General features: G+C 40.3%; 1 protein-coding gene across 4 annotated transcripts in view; it reads left to right on the plus strand.

The window, feature by feature from the left end:
• The first annotated feature begins 486 nt into the window (after window positions 1-486).
• LOC132407672 (cohesin subunit SA-2-like) overlaps window positions 487-23,975 on the plus strand; it is a 98,017-nt gene continuing 74,528 nt past the window's right edge. For 3 of the 4 annotated variants that reach the window (XM_059994509.1, XM_059994511.1, XM_059994510.1), the window contains exons 1-6: window positions 487-621; window positions 1,964-2,136; window positions 2,880-2,979; window positions 12,035-12,160; window positions 14,155-14,292; window positions 21,723-21,860. In XM_059994509.1, coding sequence (XP_059850492.1) covers window positions 544-621; window positions 1,964-2,136; window positions 2,880-2,979; window positions 12,035-12,160; window positions 14,155-14,292; window positions 21,723-21,860 — 753 coding nt within the window. In that variant the 5' untranslated portion in view covers window positions 487-543. Of the gene's footprint in view, window positions 645-1,963; window positions 2,137-2,879; window positions 2,980-12,034; window positions 12,161-14,154; window positions 14,293-21,722; window positions 21,861-23,975 lie in introns of all 4 variants that reach the window. The other variant, XM_059994512.1, reaches the window with a different exon arrangement.

Here is a 23,975-nt window from a genome sequence, read left to right on the forward strand (position 1 = left end):
TGAGGTGATCTGAGGAAGAATGTTTTTACATCGGGTGTGGTTGGAATCTTGATGCTCTGCTAGAGGAGCAGATGCAGGTACAAAATCCATCAATATTTAGGAAGAATACAGATGAGTACTTTGAATCACTGAGCTACAATGGGCCATGGACAGAGTGCTGATTAAGAGTTAACTATAGATCAGTACTTGATGGTCACGTCAGCGTGGACACAGCCTGCTCCTGAGCTGTATGACCACTGTCTATGTGGAACGCTCAGAGTCTGGGGTGAGCAGGACAGGGAGTTAGGGTGCTGAGAACGAGGGGCGAGGATTCAGCGTGTGCGTGATACAGTAGTCATGGAACAGGGCGACTTCTTTATCCAGAAGATGAGCGTCTCTGTCCGGCATTGGGACCACCTCGTCCCTTAGCCCCTTCAATTCCGCTGGCGGTGCCCGTTACAAACATGGCGCTGGCGAAAACAAGGGCAACACAACGCCAGTCACAATGATGGCGGGATAAGCAATTGGCGATTTGTCAGCTCGAGAAAAACGCGATGACGTCACATGCGACTGTGTTGGCGCCAGATTTGGGCGCGCGGGAGAAAGAGTTTGGAGCCGCTTCTGTCAGTAGGAGCGGGAGAGGTGAGTGATGGGGAAGAGAAGAGGTGAGTGACAGGGGAGGCAAGAGTAAGCGTAAGGTGAGTGACGAAGAGGGTGGGGGTAATAAAATTAAGTACTGTAAATGTAAGAATAGGGTGAGTAAATAAGGAGAAAAGGTGAGGTGATGGAGGTGGGAGATAGGAGTGAGTGGTGAGAGTGGCTAAGGTGACCGGGATGAGGGCGAAGGGGTGGGTGAGGGGAGGGGTTGAGGGTGTGAGAGTTGAGGTGAGGGTGAAGGGATGGGTAAGGGGATTGGTGAAGGGTTGAGGGTGAGGGAGGGGTGGAGGGTGAAGGGGTGGATGCAGGGAAGGGGAGAGGTTGAGGGTGGGTGAGGTGAGGGAGATGAAGGTGAAGGGGAAGTTTGAGGGTGGGTGAGAGGTGAGGGGAGGGGAAGTGGGTGTGAAAGGGGCTCAAGGGAAGAGGGGTGTGTGGGGAGAGGGCATTAGGGAATAGAGGAGTGGTAGGTGGGGAAGGGTGAAGAGGGGTGTGGAGTGGGCTGAGCAGTGTGTAAGAGGAAGTGAGGTGTTAGATGGAAGTTTTGAGGGAGGAGGGGTGGGAAGTGGAGGGATCATGAGAGAGGGAAGGGACTCCTGTGGTGAGGGGGTGGTGGGGAGGTGGTGAGTATGGGAGAAGGGTGGAGAGGGAGAGGTGAGTGAAAGGAGGGGGAGAGGAAGAAGGAGGTAGTGGGAAATGGTGAGTGATGGAGAGGTGTGAGGAGGGGTAGCAAGTTAAAGTGAGAAAGGAGGAGTGACATTGGAAGGGGAGAGTAGACGGAGTTTCGGTGAAGTGTGTGTGTGAGTGAATGGAGGGAGTGCAGGTACGTGGAGAGGATAGTTACAGGGAGATTGTGCATGACAAGTATGGGCGGGGTTGTGCAGGAGGCTGAGTGGGGAGGAGTGAATGGCAGAAGGGCTCGGTGGGTTAGGGAGAGGGAATGGATCAGGTGAGGAGAGAGACAAAGGTGGGAGGGAGGTGTTAATAGGGAGAAATGTGTTGGGATGGACAGGGTCTGAGATGTGTGGGTGGGCAGATGGGACAGATGTAGGGGAGGGTTGAATAGGGAAGGTACAATGGGACTGGTATAGTCAGGTGGCAGAATGGTGGGAGGCTAGCAATGAGAGAGAGTGACTAGGGAGGGTGGCAGTAAAGATGGTCTGTGAGGGAAGGAAGTCATGAGGTAAGAGTCTTATTGTGGGTGGAGGGAGGGCAGAGACTGAGAGCTGGTGCTTAATCAAATGGAACGGGATGGTGATTTGTGTGGGGAGGAGGTTTGGAGCAATAGATCTTCAAAAACCATTTTGATTTCAGTCTACTTGGTTTACAGGTTGCAGTCATGCCGATACTAAGATCAAAAAAGCTTTCTCAGAGCTCTGAGAGCCTGCCATCTTCATCTCCGGGTGTTCGTGGGAGACGAGCAGGGTCACAGTATTCCAGCCCCACCTATTTCCGTGGAGAGCAAGTTGCTGAGCTGCTGGTCGGACAGGACGCCGGCTTTGAGTAGGTAGTCATTGTGGGAGGGCAAACTACCATCCTGTATACAAATCTTGTGATTGCTAAAATCATGCAGTATAGAAGCAGATCCTTGGGCTCATCCTATTCACAATAGCCGATCAGGCATCCCATATCAGCATTTGGTCTGCAGCTTTGTTTGCTTGTGCTCCTACAGACATTTCTCAAAGTCGCCACCATTCAAATTCCATGCAGCCTCTGGGTGAAAAAGAATTTTTTTTGTATCCACTTCAAGCTTTTTGCTCTTTAAAACCTTTGCCATAACTATCTTGTTTTATATTCTACGGCCTGGCTTATGCAGGCTGGCATTCTGCGTGCTTTATTTACTACTTTTTTTTCACCTCGAGGGTTCTTTTGATTTGTGTACCAATGTCCTTCTGTTCCTCAATACTCCCAAGTACCTTTAGTGCAAACTGATGCATTTTGAGAGTACTTGCTACGGTTCACTGAATCTTAGCTTCATTAGTACTTCCAAAATTTATCATGTGTCACTGAAAAGGATTTAATTCTGCTATTACTCTGTCTAACTTGCCAGTGAATCATCTCATCATTTCATAATCAATTATCAAGAGGTAGTTAGATAGGTCAAACCTGGGAGATTGGAAGAGCAAGGCTCAGGGCTCTGTATAGGGAGAAGGAGGTGGTGCAGAGAACCAATTAGCAATAAGATACTCCATTCCCCATCAATGTCAGGAACTAACTAGATCTAACATTTCCTTTCTTTCTCCCAGTGATATATCAAGTGAATCAGAGTCGGACACAGGGAGTGACTTTGAGGAGACATTAAAGAAAGGGAAGAAGCAATTGCCTTCCATTATACAGCATGCACCGGTAAGTGAACCAGACCGTTTATTGTTTGTTTACTGAGTTTCAGCAAAGCCAAATCTGTTTCCATCTCTGAAAAAGTGATCATTGGACTGCAAACAATCGTTTCTCAGGAGCCAGGATATTGTGTAAGTAAAAGTACAATCAATTTCCATAAACACACAAGAGATGATATTTTACACTATTTTGATCTCGCAGACATGACTGGTATTTATTTCATTTTCAATATTGTGATCTCTTTGTCAAGTAACAGACATAGCTCAGGGCAGCACGAATTACATCTGGCTGCACTTCAGTAAGCTAAAACTTTTCTCTGTGGTCCTCCCCTCAAACTGGATTTTGTTGCTACGCTTTTATGTGTAGTTTCATGTGTTCCCTTTTCTCCCCATCACAGCTACTCCATTCCCAGGTTTTCATCTATCAATGTCTCATGATGAATTTCTTCTTTCTTATCTTTAGAAATGCTTCATTCTTTCTACTTGTCCATTAGACCACTTACTGCCCTTTCAACCACCTGCATATTTAATTTGGCTATGTAAATTCAACACTTTCTCCCATTGCTGCTAAAATTGTAGATGTTCTGAGCCTTGAGGAGATGCTAATAAGTGATCAAAATCTTGGTTAGGTTGGGTTTTCAGAAGCAGAGTGATTTAGGGGCAGAGCTCAAAGTTAGCATCTAATTCAAAGGAGGCATGTGTGTCATTGGTGGATTATTGTCAGGGTGGGACAAATACTTAAATCTCGAAGGTTATAGGTCAAGGTGGATGCAGTTGCAAATATACGTGGATGGTTGGGTCAGTAATGGAAGTGACATGAATACATGAGAGGTTTTTCAACTGGATGTTTTGGTGAAGTGGGAATCAGGTTTAATATAACAGGCATACATCATAAAATTTGTTGTACTAATTGTTGAGCCAATGTACTAATTCTTGCCACTATAAATAATTGTACAACCAGACTAGATACTTTTGAGAAGATTTCATTGTAGAACTGTAGAAGGCAAGAGACAAGAGACAGTAGGTGCAGGAGTAGGCCATTCGACCCTCCAAGCCAGCACCGCCATTCACTGTGATCATGGCTGATCATACACAATCAATACCCCGTTCCTGCCCTCTCCCCATATCCCTTGACCCCGCTATCTATAAGAGCTCTATCTAACTCTCTTGAATGCATCCAGAGACTTGGCCTCCACTGCCTTCTGGGGCAGAGCATTCCACATATCCACCACTCCCTGGGTGAAAAAGTTTTTCCGCATCTCTGTTCTAAATGGCCTACCCCTTATTCTTAAACTGTGGCCTCTAGTTCTGGACTCACCCATCAGCGGGAACATGCTTCCTGCCTCCAGCGTGTCCAATCCCTTAATAATCTTATATGTTTCAATCAGATCCCCTCTCATCCTTCTAAATTCCAGTGTATACAAGCCCAGTTGCTCCAATCTTTTAACATATGACAGTCCTTTTAACGTATGGCAGATATGAAGGTAATGGAAGAAAAGCAGGAGACAACCACTATGATTGAAAAGATGATGCGAGTGAATTATAAACAGCAATTACTGGGTGTTTCTCATGAAAGTTAGAGGCAAGATAATTGATAGTTTGAGGATTTCAACAAAGTGGATAATGTTAACATGGTAAGCTGTTTTAGTTGTGCAGGTAGTAGAATAAAATTTGATTTTGAAGAGGAATTTAATGAGCAGTGGGGATAGTAAGTTCATTGCTAAACTGTTATTTATGTGATTCAAGATTGTTTAATGTCGTTTCCTGTAGACAAATAAGGAGAACAAAATAATTGTTTCTCCAGATCTGACGGCAAAAAGAAAACAAGGTAAAGAAGACAATAGATATAAGTACATATAAGGAATATAAGATATAAGGAATGTTGACGAGGGTAAGGCAGTGGATGTAGTCTATATGGACTTCAGCAAAGCCTTTGACAAACTTCCACATGGAAGGTTAGTTAAGAAGGTTCAGTCGTTAGGTATTAATGCTGGAGTAATAAAATGGATTCAACAGTGGCTAGATGGGAGATGCCAGAGTGTAGTGGTGGATAATTGTTTATCGGGATGGAGGCCGGTGACTAGCGGGGTGCCTCAGGGATCTGTTTTGGGCCCAATGTTGTTTGTAATATACGTAAATGATCTGGATGATGGGGTGGTAAATTGGATTAGTAAGTATGGCGATGATACTAAGGTAGGAGGTGTTGTGGATAATGAGGTGGGTTTTCAAAGCTTGCAGGGAGATTTATGCCGGTTAGAAGAATGGGCTGAACGTTGGCAGATGGAGATAAATGCTGAGAAGTGTGAGGTTCTACATTTTGGCAGGACTAATCCAAATAGAACATACAGGGTAAATGGTAGGGCATTGAGGAATGCAGAGGAACAGAGAGATCTAGGAATAACAGTGCATAGTTCCCTGAAGGTGGAGTCTCATGTAGATAGGGTGGTGCAGAAGGCTTTTGGAACGCTAGCCTTTATAAATCAGAGCATTGAGTACAGAAGTTGGGTTGTAATGTTAAAATTGTACAAGGCATTGGTAAGGCCAAATTTGGAATATTGTGTGCAGTTCTGGTCACTGAATTATAGGAAAGATATCAATAAATTAGAGAGAGTGCAGAGACGATTTACTAGGATGTTACCTGGGTTTCAGCACTTAAGTTACAGAGAAAGGTTGAACAAGTTAGGTCTCTATTCATTGGAGCATAGAAGGTTGAGGGGGGATTTGATCGAGGTATTTAAAATTTTGAGAGGGATAGATAGAGTTGACGTGAATAGGCTGTTTCCATTGAGAGTAGGGGAGATTCAAACGAGAGGACATGATTTGAGAGTTAGGGGGCAGAAGTTTAAGGGAAACACGAGGGGGTATTTCTTTACTCAGAGAGTGATAGCTGTGTGGAATGAGCTTCCTGTAGAAGTAGTAGAAGCCAGTTCAGTTGTGTCATTTAAGGTAAAATTGGATAGGTATATGGACAGGAAAGGAGTGGAGGGTTATGGGCTGAGTGCGGGTAGGTGGGACTAGGTGAGATTAAGAGTTTGGCACGGACTAGGAGGGCCGAGATGGCCTGTTTCCGTGCTGTGATTGTTATATGGTTACATAGGATAGATTATATACATTGATTGTATGCCCATTAGAAGACGCTGGTCTGTACAAAAAGTGACTGACAGGAAATAATAAAGTAGTTGTGGAGTTTGGAGATGTTGATCAGTCTTACCTCTTGGGGAAAGTAATTTTTGGTAGTCCTGGCGTGGATACCATGTAGCTTCCTCCCTCATGTGAGTGGAACAAATAGTCTTATGAGCTGTGTATGTGGGATACTTCTATGATGTTACTGGCACCTTTCTGTATATATGTCCTTGATGGTGGGCAGGCTGGTGCCAGTGATGCATTGGGCAGTTTTGACAACCTGTTGTAGAGCCTTTCTGTCCACTGCAGTACAGTTTCCATACCAAGCAGTAATGCAGCTTGTTAGAATGCTCTCTACTGTGTATCTAGAATGATGCAAAGTCTAGCTGACTTCAGCCTCCTCAGAAAGAGAAAGTGTTGGCAAGCTTTCTTGACTGTAGGATGCATTCTGGGACCGAGAAGTTGTGTGTGATGTGTATTCCCAGAAGCTTAGAAACTGCTCGTGGTTTCCACGGCAGTGCTGCTGACGTAGAGAGGGGTGTGAGTGGTGCAAATCCTCCTGAAGTCGATAACCATCTCCTTTCTCTTGTTGACATCGAGGAACAGGTTAACCTCGAGTTCTTTTATCTCCTTTCTTTCAACTGTCTCGTTAGTGAAGAGCCCTACTGCTGTCATGTCATTGGCGAAGTTGATGATGTGATTGCTCTGGTGTTTGTCTGTGCAGTTAAATGTGAGCACAGTGTACAGCAGTGGGCTCACCACACAGCCCCTGGGGGCACACATGTTGAGGATGATGGGAAGTGGTTGTGCACCCTGAGTATCTAAAATCTGTTAGGAAGTCCAACTCCCATTTGTACAGTGGTGAGTTTAGACCGAGGAGTTGGAGTTTGTTCATCAAGTTCTGTGGGATCATTATGAGAGCCAAGCTGAAATCCAGAATCATCATTCTGACATAAGTATCGTTGTTTTGTATTTGCATCAGGGGCAAGTACAGGACAGGTGCTATGGCATTTGTACATATTGGTGAAGTGGCCAAAGTGGCAGGAAATGTTTTTACATGTGCCATTATCAGCCACTCAAAGCATTTTGTGATGATTGGTGTCAGTGCCACTGGGCAATAGTCACTTACTTCTGAAAGTGTACAGTTCTTTGGTGCATGATGTTGGATGATTTGAAGCCTGTGGGGACAGCAGCCTGGATGAGTGAGGTGGTGAAGATGTCACTAAGCTGGTGTGGTGTACACACTCCCTGAGTACTTGACCTGGGATGTTGTCTGCTCCGGCTACCTTACAGGGTTGACTTTCTACAGAGCTCGTCTCACATCTGCTTCTATTACAGACTGGTTGCTGACCTTGGAGGAGGATAGCTTTCTTGGCCAGAGTTGTATTATATGCCTCAAAGCATGCATAAAAGTTGTTCAGAGAATCAGAGGGAGAAGTCACTGTTGATGCTGTTTTTCTTTGTGTAGTCAGTAATGCCCTTGATGCCTAGCCACATTCACTGGTGATCAATTTTTTGTGTGTAGGAGGTCTTTAAACTCCCTGAGCAGGTACTGCGGCTGGCATTTAACTGCAAGGTGCTCAATTCCCTCAGAACAGTGACGACTAACTACAGTTAAGTTTGTGCACCAATCTTTGCTAATGTACGCATTAGATTCCACCTCCTTTAGATTTTCCTGACTGAGTTCCTGTCTGTGTGGAACAGAGTCATCCCATCGAGTTGGGCCTGTTGTTTAACCACATTTTGGTGAAAACGAGGTTGCGACAGTTTCTCTTCTTTTTCTGTGCATTCATTCTCAGTCTCAGTAAGTCCGTTTTATTATCTCGAGTGGATGTTGGCCAGGAAAAGTGATCATACTGCCGGTCTGGTAAGGTTATCTCTGCCTTGCTAGCACTCCAGCTCTTTGCCATGTTTGTGCTTCTTCTCACACCACCTGTGTCTGTCACTTCTTGACTGAGCTGTTTAGGCCAGGTTGCTGTCGGCAGATCTGATGTCCATAGAATCTCTATTCTATTGAGCACCATTATTTATTCTGCTGCTGGCAGATTAAATAGAATTTTGTCTTATGAGTTCCATGGTGTATTCACGGAGCTTTGGACGACTGAAATCCATGACTACAAACTTTGCTAACTTAAAGTTAGCATCATTATTGGGAGCCGGAGTTCCTGCTGTGTCCCTGCAAGCTGCTAACTTTAGGTGAGGGGATTGATCTTGTTTCCAAGGGACGTCTTGAATCATAAAACCATAGAGTTTCACAATATGCAGCATTAATGCAAAGGTAAATTAATACACTTTTGAATGGATTAAGGGTTTTTGAAAAATCATCCTTTTGCTAGCATACAGTGCCACGGTACAGCACAGGAACATATCCTTTGGCCCACTCTGTTGTACTGAGTAATCAAATGCCCAGCTGAACTAATCCCTTCTGTTTACACATGTCTATAATCCTTGCATTTTTGTACATGATAAGGCCTTTCCTGGTACAAATTTATTATGTCCAGAATGGCCAAGAGGAGGGACATAGAAAACATGTAGCACAATACAGGCTCTTCGGCTCACAATACTGTGCCGAACATGTACTTACTTTAGAAATTACCAAGGGTTACCCATAGCCCTCTATTTTTCTATGCTCCATGTACCTATCCAGGAGCCTCTTAAAAGACCCTATTGTATCTGCTTCCACCACCGTCGCCTGCTGTTAGGGCTTTTTTGAGGTTAGAGCATAAAGCAAATATTGACTTCAGTGACCAACCATCAGATCTGAATATGCATTGAAGATTAAATTTAAAATACAACTCTGAACAATGGGTAGACAATGCTGATTTTAATTTGCCATTTTCTGTTATATTTGGGTGTCGTATGGTATAGGTGCGAAGGAGGGAGGTGTATTTCAAAGGAAGCATTGCAAATGTGGATTTCTTTGAATTGTCCTGAATTTTTCTTTGATTTTTAGCACTTAAGATGATGTGTAGGACTAGGCCAGGCAGACCTTTCCCAGAAAGGGTCTCAATATAATGCCTGTTGTATCTTGGTTTTTTTTTAATAAAGACGCTGCTTCGTATACCTTTCTCCAGTGACTTCACTCATGCAACAACATTGCTAAAAAAAAACTTCGACAAAATCTAATTTTAAATTTAGAAAATGAGACAGTAAAATGTGAAATTTGTGGGGATTGAGTACATTTTCATGGGACTAAGCTTTCACATACTTGTATTGTTAATATGATCCTTGGTGTTGTAAGGAAGATGGATTTTAAAATTGCACATTCCATTCTTTCTCTTATCAATAACTGTGATTTCCTTTGAACTGATCCCTTCTACATTGCCTCACAGTCATATATTTACCTTTGTATTAGAAACTTTTACTCAGACACACTTTGACCTAGTGAAACTGACCTCCCAAATGAGAATCTTTTTATTTCTGAGGGAATACATGTCCATTTCTTTAATGATAGAATGGAATGAATTATGAATGTCATCAAAATGCAATTAAGAGCCATTGCCTCATTCTCTAAATTTAAATCAACATGTGTTTTTCCTAAATTATTGATAACTTTTGGAATCTTTCTTTCTTTTTCAATCTTTTTATTAAATTTCATATATAAAAAAAAACAACACAAAATAATGAATAGATTACAGATTCAATAAACTTGAGATTACATTAGTAATAGGATAATAATATCCTATTAAAACATCCATCAACAAAAGGTACATAAATCAATCAAGTCTATATAAATATATATGAAAAAAAAACAAAAATAATCGTCGAAAAAAGAAGAAAAAAAATTGAAATTATATATGAGAAAAAATATATATTGAAAAAAAATACTAAACTAAAACTAACATGGGCAATAATAGCACTTTATAAATATATAAAGGTGTCAAGAAAAGAACTCCAGAACTCCATACCTGAACAAGTATAAGTAGAGAAAAGGATCTGAAATAAGCCAAATTAATTCATATGAAAGTGTCGAATAAATGGTCCCCAGGTTTCTTCAAATTTAATTGAAGAATCAAAGATAGTGCTTCTGATTTTTTCCAAACTCAGATAAGAAATAGTTTGGGAGAACCACTGAAATGTAGTAGGAGGATTTACTTCTTTCCAGTTTTGTAATATAGACCTTCTGGCAATTAATGTTACAAAGGCAATCATTCGTCTGATTGAAGGGGAAAGCTGATTGCCATCTTCATTTGGTATACCGAAAATTGCAGTAATAAAATGGGGTTGTAAATCGATATTCCATACTGAGGAAATGACATCAAAAATGTCCTTCCAATAGTTATGTAAAGTGGGACATGTCCAAAACATGTGAGTCAATGAAGCCACTTCTAAGTGACATCTGTCACATTGAGGATTAATATGCGAATAAAATCGGGCAAGTTTATCTTTAGACATATAAGCTCTATGTACAATTTTAAATTGTATTAAAGCATGTTTAGCACAAATAGAGGAGGAATTAACCATTTGTAAAATTTTTTCCCATTTATCTGTTGATATATTACATCGAAGTTCTTTTTCCCATTCTTGTCTAATTCTATCCGATATTTCTGGCTGTATCTTCATAATCATGTTATAAATAAAAGCTACTAATCCCTTCTGACAAGGATTAAAAGTAAAAATCAAATCTGAAAAATCCGATGGAGTTGAGTTAGGAAAAGATGGAAGAATTTTATGTAAGAAATTTCTAATTTGTAAGTATCTAAAAAAATTAGATTTAGGTAATTCAAATTTGTTGGATAGTTGATCAAAAGACATCAAAGTACCTTCAAAAAAAAGATCACGAAAACATTTTATACCTTTCCTTTTCCATATACTAAAAGCTTGATCTGTCAATGAAGGTTTAAAAAAAAAATTACATAAAATAGGGCTGTCCAGAGCAAAGTTTTTCAGATTAAAGAATTTGCGAAATTGAAACCAAATTCGTAGTGTATGTTTAACAACAGGGTTAGATATCTGTTTATTGAATTTGGCTAAATCAATAGGAAGAAAAGAACCAAGAACGGAAAATATAGAATATCCCTTAACCTCACTACATTCCAAATTTACCCACTGTGGGCACACAGGTGAATCCAAATCTAGTTTCCAGTACATTAGGTTACGAATATTATTCGCCCAATAATAAAATCTAAAGTTAGGTAAAGCTAGACCACCATCTTTTTTAGACTTTTGTAATTGCCTTTTGCTTAACCTAGGATTTTTATTTTGCCACACAAATGAGGAAATTTTTGAATCAATATTATCAAAAAAAGATTTAGGAATAAAAATTGGTAAAGCTTGGAATAAATATAAAAATTTCGGTAAAATCATCATTTTAATAGCATTAATCCGACCAACTAATGATAAAAATAAGGGAGACCATCTAGTAGTAAGTTGCTGAATTTGATGAAGCATAGGTAAAAAATTCAGTCCAAATAAATCTTTATATTTCTTGGTGATTTTTATACCTAAATAGATAAAGTTATCAGTAACAACTTTAAATGGCATCCTATCACTCAATAAAGTTTGCGCGTTTAAAGGGAATAACTCACTCTTATCTAAGTTTAACTTATAACCAGAAAAGCTACCAAAAACTTTTGGAATCTACACTTTTGCAACATTTCTGCCTCCATTAACTTGAATGAGTTTTTAACTTTTATTACTGACCCTTTTTTATGCACTCAAATCTATCTACAGATTTTTTCTTTCCTCGTTGTTTAGAACCAGAGGTGCAACTTTTTTTTTTCCTTTTTTATTCCGCAGTTTAACTCGTATGATATCTTACTAATATTTGTAGCAAGCCATTTTCTCCTGCCTGCAATTGTTCTTGCCCAAAATTTCAACCTTAGTCATTTTCTATCTCGCCTAATAATCTGATGATGTTGAACTGGAATTCCTGATTTAGCTATGTATTAGAAAAAATGTTAAAAACTTAGCTTCTCTTTGTCACACTAATGTCTTTGCAGTCACCTAAGAGACCAAGGCCGACAGTAACTGAGAAGAAATTAGTTGTGAAGAAGTTAAAGTCTAACAGACAGCAAAAAGTTAGTCCTGTGTCTCAGTCAGAAAATCTGCCAAAAAGTGTCCCACAGGTGAGTATTCAAAACGTAGCAGCTGATGGCTTTTGAAAAATTAATCTTTCTTAATATCTGACAGAAATGGGGTATTTTGCATTCATAATTGCTGTTGTGGAAATGTAGCTGTAATTTCCAGATGATTAAACTGATCAGCAATTTGATAACCAGGTGATCAAGAAAGTGAGCATGAAACAAAGTGCTGGAAAAAAGTTCCTCCTGCCCATTAGTCTTCTCTCTTCATTTATTGCCTTATGGCTTTTACCTCACCACTGTCCCTGTCCTTTTTGTATTGGCTGTCACAGTCCTGACACTGTTTTGACCTGAAGTGTTGAAACTTCCTTTCCCTTCTACAGAAGCTGTTTGGAACCCCTGCCCCCTCCCCAGGTTCCTCTGGCAGTTTGGTTTTTTTTTACATCTTGGGTTCATGTTTGTGGTCACCCCTTACTCTTCTATACTCTGAGGATTACAAGCCCAAACTCATTTGGTGGGACAACACTTTCATAGCAGAAATTAGCCTGGAAAATCCCTTTTGTACTGTATCCAGTGTCTTTTGTTATAGGTGAGCAAAGCAAAACTGTATTCATACTGGCAGTATTTCAGGTGAAGCCTTGTACCCAGCTACAAAACTTCCCTATTTTTAATTTCCACCCCCTTTGCAGTGAAAACCAAAAAATACTCTGCCATGTTGGACCTGCCTGCTGAAATTTTGTAATTCACACATAGAAACTGCTAGGTACCTCTGTGTTCACTTGTAGTCTCTTTTCTGGTTTCAGATGGCACTGGTGAGACAGAGCAAAGCTTCACTGGCAGTGGGGGGGGGGAAAAAATCTACTAACCACTCTATTAATTACAGTTTTTATGGACAATGATCCCTGCAATCAATAGCCTGTAACTTCCCTTTCAGCGTTGTGCTTTTGAACCTCATGTAGGACTAATCTACTCTTGAACCGGCTGCACTTTCGTTCTGAGTGTTATTTGTTTACTTTTTATTCTTTGCATGATTTTTTTCTTTTTTTTCCCCACACATTAGGTTTTTGACTGTTTTTAGATAGGATCTATTGGGTTTTTTTGTTTTTGTGATTGTAAGAAGACAAATTTCAAGGTTCTATATAATATACATACTTTGTACTTAGATAATTTTCCATTAGATTTCTTAGCAAAGCGTGGTCTCACACTTCCACATGTTAAATTCAATTTGCCAGTCTTTTGTCCACTCCTTGATCTATAGGTATCTGGTGCAGAATCAGAATATCCTTTTCACAATATATCTTTATTTTTGTATTATTGGCAAATTTGGAAGCCTTGCATTCTTCCAGATCATTAGTGCAAATAGTAAACCAAAAACTAATACCCAATTCTGACAGTACTGGGAATGACCCCGGTTACCTCCATCTCCTTTGAAAAGAACTCGGTTATTTCAACTCTGTTTATTGTGAGACAGAGTTTGCAATGTTCTAACACTCTCTGATACCATGGGCTTTTTCCTTAAACTTGTGCAGTACCCTCTTATGTGGCATCTTGTGAAGTGCTTTCTAGACATCCAAGCATACTACATTTACATATTCTCTTCTATCAATTCTCCCTGTTACATTGTCAAAGACCAAGCAAATTTCCCTAAACCGATGTTGATGTTTGATTATATTCATCTTTCCTAAGTGAGCTATTTCCTTTGGTTAATGACTATAATTTGATTGGGGGGAAAATTGGAGCAAAAGGACTGACTGGTTTACTCTGCAAAAAGCTGGCGCAGACTCGACTGGCTGACTTATGTGTTCTTAGATGTTATAAGTGAAGAGTAATATATTACTGACAGAAAAATGCTCACTGAACAGAACTGTGGGAGCATGTGCTTTAAGGCAATGGTGTATCAGAGCTTTTGGAATGCAATTTTAGAAGAAGAAATGTTAGTCTGCTGGTGATTATCACGTCCCTATGATAAATAACACAGCACATAATCTCAGCTTCTGCTCTGTTAAGTCTGTAATCTTGTCTTCCTGTTCTGTTGTCAGCTGTCCAGGAGACCAAGGCGAGTACTCGCAGAGTCTAACCAGTCAGTGGGAAAAGAAAATGATGTGCTGTGTGTTGACCGTGTTCAGGATACCAGTAAGATGTCTGGGATCATCAGACTCCCAAAATCTAATACACAGGTAAGTATTGGAACCAACTGATAATTATATATAAACCATTCTGGTCAGTAAGTCATATAGGGATGTAGCTATTTCTAATCCAGGGTATTGATGTTCCACACCGTCATTTATAAACCAGAGTAGCTTCTGGCAGTACTATTGTTCTCATTTCTGGGTCATTAACATTGTTCCCTCTAAGCTATGCAGGTGCATGGCCACGGAGTGACTGAAAACTCCTGTGCACATAGCCTTCCTTGCCACGCAACTAGAATTTTCTTTTATATACTGTTTTATTAAAGTGCCATGCAGTTCCCAAAAAAAATCCTCCTCAGAGTAGAATTAAAAGCCAAATTTAAATGCTAAATTAATTCTTTCTTCAGTCACAATGTCTTTACCTCTCCATTCTGCCTTTTTATGTTTCTGTATAAGAGCCTCTTGAACATTTCTGTGATAACTGCCTTCACTACTACCCAAGGCAGCACATTCCAGACACCCACCACATTTTTAAGAAATTTGCCATTCACCTTTGAACTTGTTCCTCTCACTTTAAATGTATACTGTCTAGTATTAGACATTGCAATCTTGGATTAAAGATTTGGACTTTCCAATCCATGTCTCTCATCTTATAAACTTCTATCGGGTCTCCCCTCTGCCTTTGGTGCTCCAGCAAAAGCAATCCAAAGAGCAAGTGCTCTTAAATCCTAGCAGCATTCAGGTAAACCTCTTCTGTGCACCCTTCAAAGCCTTAACATCCACTGCTCTACCTTCATCAATCACTTTCATTGCTTCTTGGAGAACTCAAATCAAATTAATAAGAAAGAACTTGTACCTAATTAGGCTGTAGCTTTTGGAATATTCATAAATCCTATTATTAAGAATCCTCTCCAATAGCTTCCCTACTACTGACATGAGGTGTACTAGTCTACAGTTTCTAAGAATGTCTCTATTTCCATACTTGAATAACAGAACAACAATAGTTACTTGCCTGTCTTCCAGGATTTGCCCATGGCTAGACAGGACACAAAGATCTTGGTCAGCAATCTCCTTTTTTCGCTTTTCAGTAACGTGGTACATCCAGTCAGGGCCCAGGAAACTTGTACTTGTAGAACATGTAACAACATGGCATAATACAGGCCCTTTAGTCCACAGTCCTCCGTATTTCAACTGTGTGTCTAAGAGTCTCTTAAATGTCCCTAATATATCTGCCTCTACCACCACCCCAGGCAGCATGTTACTGTTTTAATTTAAAAAAAACTACCTCTGGCACCATCCCTATCATTTTCTCCAATGACCTTAGAATTATGCCCCCTTGTGTTAGCCATTTCCACCCTGGTAAAAAGGGAGTGTCCTTTTTTTTAAAACAGGGAAGTTTACCACTGGTTTTTTATGCCTCTTATATAAACCACATCTATCATTTTCCTTTGCTCTAAAGAGAAAAGCTCTAACTTGCTCCACCTTTCTCCATAGACCATGCTCTCTAAACCAGGTAGAATCCTGATAAATCAAGTTAAAGTTAAAAGTATTTATTGTCAAAGTACATAAAATCATTATTGTATATAACTCTGAGATTCATTTTCTTGTAGGCATACTCAATAAATCCATAATAGAATAATAACTGTAATTGAATCAATGAAAAGGTAGGAAAATCAACCAAAAGAAGGAAGTAATAAATAAATGGACATTAAATATAAAGAACATGAGATGAAGAGTCATTGAAAGTCAGTTCATAGGTTGTAGGAACATTTCAGAGATGGGCAAGGGAAGTTATCCCCTTTGAAGAGCCTGATGATTGAGGGGTAATAACTTCCTGAACCTGATGTGGGCCTTGAGACACCTGTACCTTCGTGATGGCAACAGTGAGAAGAGAGAATGACCTGGAAAGTGAGGGTTCCCAATGATGGATGCTGCTTTCCTGTGACAATGCTTCGTATGGATGTGCTCAGTGGTAGTGGGGAGGGCTTTACATGATGAACTGATGGACTTAGTGTAGGATTTTACTTGAAGGGCATTGGTGCTTCCATACCAGGCTATTGTGTAGTCAGTCAATATAATCTCAACTACACAGCTATAGAAGTTTGTCAAAGCTTTAGATGTCATGCCAAATCATCACAAACTCCTAAGGATGTAGAGCTGCTGCTTTGCTTTTTTCTCTGTAATTACACTTACATGCTGGGCCCAGGAGAGATCCTCTGGAATGCTAACACCAAGGAATTTAAAATTGCTGACCCTCTCCACCTCTGGTCCTCTGATGAAGACTGGTTCATGGACCTCTGTGTTCCTCCTCCTGAAGTCAATAATCAGCTTAGATTGAGTAAAAGGTTGTTGCTGTGGCACCATTCAGCCAGATTTTTCAATCTCCCTCTAATATGCTGATTTATCACCACCTTTGATTCAGCATACGACCATGTTGTCATCAGGAATCTTGTATACTGCATTGGAGCTGTGCTTAGCCACACAGTCATAAGAGGGAAGTGAGTAATACAAGGGGCTAAGCACACAGCCTTTTTGGTGCACCTGGTCAGATGGAGACTGTGTTGGAAATGTTATTGCCAATCCGAACAGGCTGGAGTCTACAAGTGAGAAAATTGAGCATCCATTTGTGCAAGGAGGCATTGAGGCCAAGGCCTTGAAGTTACTAAGTAATTTTGAGGGGATGATGGTATTGAATGCCGAGCTGTAGTTCATAAAGAGCATCCTGATATTTGCACCTTTGCTATACTGATGTTCCAGGATTCAGTAAAGAGCCAATGACATGGCACCTGTTGCTCTGGTAGGTAAATTGGAGTGTATCCAAGTCACTTCTCAGACAGAAGTTAGTATGTTTTATCACCAACAAGTTAGTGCTACTTGTATGATGGTCATTGAGGCAGGTTATCATGTTCTTCTTAGGCATCGGTATAAGTGAAGTCTGCTTGAAGCAGGTAGGTACCTCGGACTGCAAAACCAAGAGGTTAAAGATCTCAATGAACTCTCCAACAAACTGATCAGCACAAATTTTTAGTACTTGACCAGTACCCCATTTGGGCTGATGCTTTTTGTGGGTTCACCCCCCTGAAGGCTACTCGCACTTAGGGCCAAGAGGCTGAAATCAGAGGGTTATCGGGGGTTGTGGGAGCTTGTGATGGTTCCTCCATGTTTTGACACTCAAAGCAAGCATGGAAGGCATTCAGCTCATTTGGAAGCAAAGTCCTGTTGTTGCCTATGTCACTAGATTGTACTTTATAGGAGGTGTTAACATTCAAGCCATGCCACAACTGTCGAGCATTTTTAATTGATTCAAGTTAGTCCAAAATTGCTAGTTTGCCTGTGAGATAGCTTTCTGGAGATCATTCCTAGATCCCTTGTAACTTTCTTGGTCATTTAACTTGAAAGCCTGTGACCTGGCCCTTGAGCAGATTGTGGATCTCATGGTTCATCCAGGGCTTCTGGTTGGGGAAGGCTCTGAATTACCTTGTTGAGCACACTCATCTACAACTATTAATAAAGTTTATGACAATCATGGTGTATTCATTCAGATCCACAAATGAGTCCTTGAATATGGCCCAATCCACCAACTCAAGGGAACCCCGTAGCCACTGCCTCCCGCAACCATCTCTTTGTCCTTGTCTCTGGAATTTGCTCTTTAATCTCTGTCTATATGCAGGTAAGAGAAGGACAGCCAAGTGATCAAGTGGAACAGTAGGCATTTGTTATCAGATAACGGTAGGATCTCTGGTGCTACAGGCTATATGCAGATAGTAACCAGGCAGGGTTTTCTTCAAACAAGCCTGGTTGAAGTTCCCAACTATGATTTGAAATGTTTTGGGATGGACTGTTTTTTGTTTGTAGACAACATCGTGCAGTATCTCAAGTGTTTGATTATAGTTGGCCATTGGCCAGCATTATGGAGGAGAACTCCCTAGACAAATAGAATGGGTGGCATTTGACCATTAGGTGTTCATCGTGAAACACATGCGACACCTTTTGCCTTTTCCAAATCAGCAGTTCAGTCCATCCTGTGAATCAAAAAGTCTTTGGATCTGATCATTGTATCTGGCATGCTGGGAGTAAGCCATGTCTAGATTAGAACACAGCAATTGCTCATTTCCCTCTGATGTAGCAATCTTGCCTTCAGATCCTCAATTTTTTTTCTCCAGTAGCTGTATATTTGCAAACAAGGTGCTTGGTAGAGAGGGTCTTCTTACTCTGTGTTTCAGCCTGGTTTGGAGTCCACCACCCCTGACTACACTATCAACTTGCATGACAACATTGAGGGATCTTTGGATATGGACTCCAAGATCTCTCTGTTCTCCACAGAGTTAAGAATCCTGCCATTAACCCTGTACTTAGTCTTCTAGTTCAACCTTCCAAAGTGTATCACTTCACACTTATCTGTGTTGAACTCGACCTGCCATTTTTCAGCCCAGTTCTACATCCTATCAATGTTCTGTTGTAACCTATAACAACTTTTTATACCATCTTAACAACAACCTTCATGTCATCTATAAACTCAGTAACTCATCCTTCTACTTCTTCGTCCAAGTCATTTATTGCCTTAACTCATACAGTCGGGTCCAGGGAACTTAACCATCTTAACAATCTTCAGGAGACCCAGCAGTTCCTTTTTTAATCTGAAATGCTCTAGTGCATTAGCATGCTTCACAGTAATCTCTCTGTCCTCTATTCTCTGGTAAATGATGATGCAAAATACTCATTTAGGACTCCTCCATGTTCCCTCCTTGAGTGTTCCTACACTCCCTCCCCCCCACCAGTTATCCACTTGCTTTTGTTGTATGTATGTTTTCCTGCTGGAAAAGAACTTTACATGGTCCTGCCCTGACATTCCTAATTCCCTTCTTGAGTTATTTTCTGGCTTTATAATCCTCCATAGGGTTTTTTTTTAGTTTTAGTATGCTAAAACTTGTATTGCTTCCTTTTTTATTTTTGACTAAATTCACCACTTCTCAAGTAATTCCAGGGTCCTGTACTCTGCCACTCTTTTCCTTATGGAAGCATATCTGTCATGCATTGGTTTTAAACAACCTCCATTTGTCAGATGTAGACTTTTCCACAGCAGGTGTTCCTAATTCTCTCCTAATTCCTGCCTAATACTCTTGTAATTTGCCATGCCCAATAATATTCTCCCACAAGGTCCATACTTACCCTTATTCGTAGTTATTTGAAAACTTAAGTTGAGATCACTGCTCCTACCTCTTTTCTCACTGAAATGTCAGCCCATGTTCATTTCCCAACACCAGGTCCAGTATGGCCCTCCTCTGGTTGACCTATCTATATACTGATTTAAGAAACCTCTTGGATGCATTTAATAAACTCTGCTTCATCTAAACCTCTTGCACTAAAGAAGTCCAGGTCTATAGTGGGGAGGTTATAGTCACCCACATGAAAACCCTGTTGCTTTTGCACTTTCCCTAATCTGTCTGCATAATTGTTCCTCAGTGTCACAATAGCAATCAGGGTGGGTGGTGTCATTTGCAATATAATCCCATCAATGTGACTTACCTTTTTATGTCTGTATTCTATCCATATGGATTCAGTGGATGAGTCCCATCTGGGTACAGCTGTTATATTGTCCCTGCTATGTAACACAACTCCCCCACCCACCCAGATTCTTTCTCTGCCTTTTCTAAAACATCAACAGGCAGAAAAATTAGGTATCCAGTCCTGTCTCGACCAAGGGTCTATAATGGCCAAATCATTGAACACACAATTTAGTTATCTGGGTGTAATTGGGTAGCAGGCACTCACCTGGTTGGAAGAGCCTGTTACTTTGCTGTATTTCTAAAAATAATTTTTAGAAAATCTACATTCCAGGGAATAAAGTCTTAGCCTGCTCATGCTCTCCCTTTGACCATTCTTCTAAACTCCCAAGAAATATGGACCCAAATCTGGTAGTCCAGAAGACCTAGGAGTAGAAATTAGGCCATTCAGCCCATCAAGGGTGCTCTGCCATTTGATCACATCTGATTTATTTTCCCTCTCAACCCGACTCTTGCCTTATCCCAGACATCCTCACTAATCAAGAACCTATTGAACTCAGCTTTAAATATACCCAATGACTTGCATCCATGGTTGCCAGTCACAGTGAATTTCACAGATTCATCATCCTCAGGCTAAAGAAGTTTCACCTCATCTCTGCTCTAAAGTGCCATTCTATTCTGAGGCAGTGCCCTCTGGTCTCACAAATGGAAACATCCTCTCCATGTCCATTCTATCTAGGTCTTTCATTATTCAGATGCTTTCAATTAAATCCTCCCCACATTCTTCTACATTCCAGCAAGCATCAACAAATACCTCATATTAACCCTCTAATTCCTGGTATGACTCCCATAAAAGCTCTGGATCCACTCCAATGTCAGTACATCCTTTTTTATTTAGATATGTGGTTCAAAACTTTTTAATACTCCTAATGTGGTCTGACCAATGCCTTATAAGGTCTCAGTGTTACATCTTTTGACATCTAGTCCTCTTGAAATGAATGCTAATATCGCATTTGCCTTCCTTAATGACTCGACCTGCAAGTTAACCTTTAGAAGATCTCCACTAGGACACCAAAGACCGTTTGCACCTCTGGAACCACACCAGAATCTAGAGATTCTTGAAAGATCACAACTAATGCCTCTACAATCTCTTCAGCTACCTCCTTTAGATCCCTCGGGTGTATTCCATCTGATCCAGGTCCAAAATACTTAAGTTCATCGAACATTTCTTTGCTTCTCTGGCATCATTTTTCAGTGGCCCAATATCCACTGTTGCCTCTATTATTCTTTATACATCTGGAAAAAAAACATTTGGGTATTTCCTCTTATATTATTGTCTAGCTTACCTTTATATTTCACCTTTTCTCTCCTTATTGATTTTTAGTTGCCTTCTGTTGGTTTTTAAAAGCTTCCCACTAATTTTTACTATATAGTATGTCCTCACTTTTGCTTTTAAGAGTGGTGATTGATAAGTTTGTGGCCTAAGGTAGAAGGAGATGAGTTATCAACTTTCTGCATTATCAGAATTGAAATGCATGTGTATGTAATGAGAGTGTCTTCCACAGCAGGGGTGATTGATAAGTTTATGACCTAAGGCCTGCAAGAATAAGTCAGGAAACAGTAGGCTGGTGAATCTAATATCAGTACTGAGTACTTTTTGAAGGGGATTCTAAGGTGCAGGATCTATGCATATCCGGAAAGGCACTTCATGACGTTGGTGCAAAGTAGAACCTGCCACTATAGAGCAGTTATGATAAACAGCATGGATATACTTAACGTAGAAGTTAATCAAGGATGCGCTGATAGTATTAGATGAAAAGGAATGGAATGGGGGGGAGGGGTTCTTCCTGAGAATTAAGCCAGTATAGGCAAGAGAGACCATTTGCCTTCCTCCTGTGCAGTAATGCTTTGTGTTTAATTTTGTTAAATTACCTGCAATATCCATTGTATCTCATCCTCACAATCTATTGGCAGCTTTCAAAGAGACCAAAGCGAGTATTGGCAGAAAGTAATCAGTCAACAGGAAAAAAAAGTCGGCAGATGTGGCAGGATAGTGACCAAGAAGTCAGCGACCTGTCTGTGACAATTAAACAGCCTAAAGCTGCCTTGCAGGTGAGTGCTGGATTAAGAGGTGATTCCTGGCATTTGGGAGTAGACTTTTCATTGGTTTGATTGTTACTGATTTTTATATATATATATATTGCTTTTAATAATATAAGATGACATGCCATTTGAGAACTAGAGGAGTAGATGGAGACAGATAGTGGAAAGTTTAAAGAATACATCGTGAAACGAGCAAGGGGCAGAGCTGGGGCAGTTTCTAAAAGGGTTAAAAACTATAGAATTTTTATTTGCAAACTGATATTTGGAACTTAATAGATTGATGTTGTGGAAGCCGATGAGGATCAAGTAACAGTGGAAGCAATGACGGCTGGGCCTCTGAGGAACAGTTTTTGAGAAGCTGAGACTGTCTCCACTGTAGTGTAAAAGGTGACAAGGCAACAGATAAAGTTTGGCAGCCTCAAAAGTGGGGAAAGTGGTGTTAGCAGCAGAAAGAGAAGATTTGTGGTTAAGATGACATTTTCATTTCTCAGCACGTACAGAATATGAGTGTAATGCTGGAACTGCACGTAGATTTAATTTGGCTTCTTTGACACTGATCAACAGAAAAAGACTTGTCAGAGTGAAAATAGATTTCTACAAAGTATTCTAAATTAATTACAATTATAAAACAAAATAATTGATTGCTTAAGTATTTACCTCTATAGTAAATCATCACTGGTGCAGCCAATTATATAATTGAATGGAGGTCTGTTTTTGGAGACTAGTGTGTAGTCAAGCTGTTACAATTTGATTGTAGGAAAGTACATTTGTATCTGAAAGGTCCAACTGCTGGTGAGTCAGTATCCTGGCAAAAACTACACCACGAAGGCTTTATAGTCTGATGAAACCAAAATTGAACTTTATGACCATCAGACTTAATGTTATGTTTGATGTAAGCCAAACACTGCACTTCATCAAAACACACCACCCCAACCATGGAGTATGGTGGTGCCTGCATCACTTCCAGGGTCTGCTTCACTGCAGCAGAAGATGTGCTTTCCAGCAAGACAATGACCCCAAGCATAAAGCCAAAGCCACACAGGAACAGCTTAAAAACAACAAAGTTGATGTCCTGGAGTGGCAAGTCAGAGTCTAAACCTCTATCCAATTGAGAATATGTGGCTGGAATTGAAAAGGGCTGTTCGTTCACAATTCACGTGTAATATGACAGAGGTTGAGCAGTTTTGTAAAGAATGGGGAAAAATTGTAGTATCTGAATGTGCAATGTTGAGGAAGACCTATCCACATAGACCAGGGGTGGCCAACCTTTTACATTCCATGCATCAATTTTTTCACACACAAATTCAGATGCGCCTTACAACTCTTGTACCCCCATTCAATTCTTGTAAAAATATTAAAATGCAGACATATTTAGCATTTTTACATGATATATTGATTTAATATAAAACCAAGATAAACATTGCTTACCTTAATGAAACTTTTAACAATTATATTTTGTCTTCTTTTGATTTCTTCCTTTTTCTTAATCACATATTCTTTCCGTAACTCAGACCCAAGCACTACCTTCAGTTTTCCTTCTATTTCAGTCTGATGTTGTGTTTTATGGTATCCATTAGGATCACGTCTTCTGTTATGTGAGAAAGTGTTTTCACAAACAATGCACAATGGTTTTCCTGACAGACCCACTATAAATAAGAACTCACTTTCCCACCGTTCATTGGATATAGGCTTACTATTGTTTACTGCTTTTCTTTTGTTCATTTTCTTTTGCACTGTGATGGGTAACTGAATGTAAAAACAAGGCTTAATTTTTGAAAAAGTACAAAACTGCAAATGTTCACAAAGGACGAACAAAGCACAACTCTGTAGTGCACAAGTGTCAATTGTAAACTGACTGCAAAAACCTGCAACACACCGCTAGAGCAGACTCCTGGTGCCTCGGGATCAAACTTGTATTCAACAGTCATGGAACGACTGCAAAACAAAAGTCCTTCTTCCCTAGTTTGACTCATTGAACATTTTTTAAATTGAAAACAGATTAATGTGAAAGAAGATGACATTTGCCAAAAGATGTGCACGAAATAATAAAATCACTAAAAATAATTGCTAAGTATTGGACTTATTCTCAGTATAACCCATTTCTAGCTCTAAGCTACTTGAATT

Source organism: Hypanus sabinus, chromosome 18 (genome assembly GCF_030144855.1).
Source record: "Hypanus sabinus isolate sHypSab1 chromosome 18, sHypSab1.hap1, whole genome shotgun sequence".
Classification (NCBI taxonomy): domain Eukaryota; kingdom Metazoa; phylum Chordata; class Chondrichthyes; order Myliobatiformes; family Dasyatidae; genus Hypanus; species Hypanus sabinus.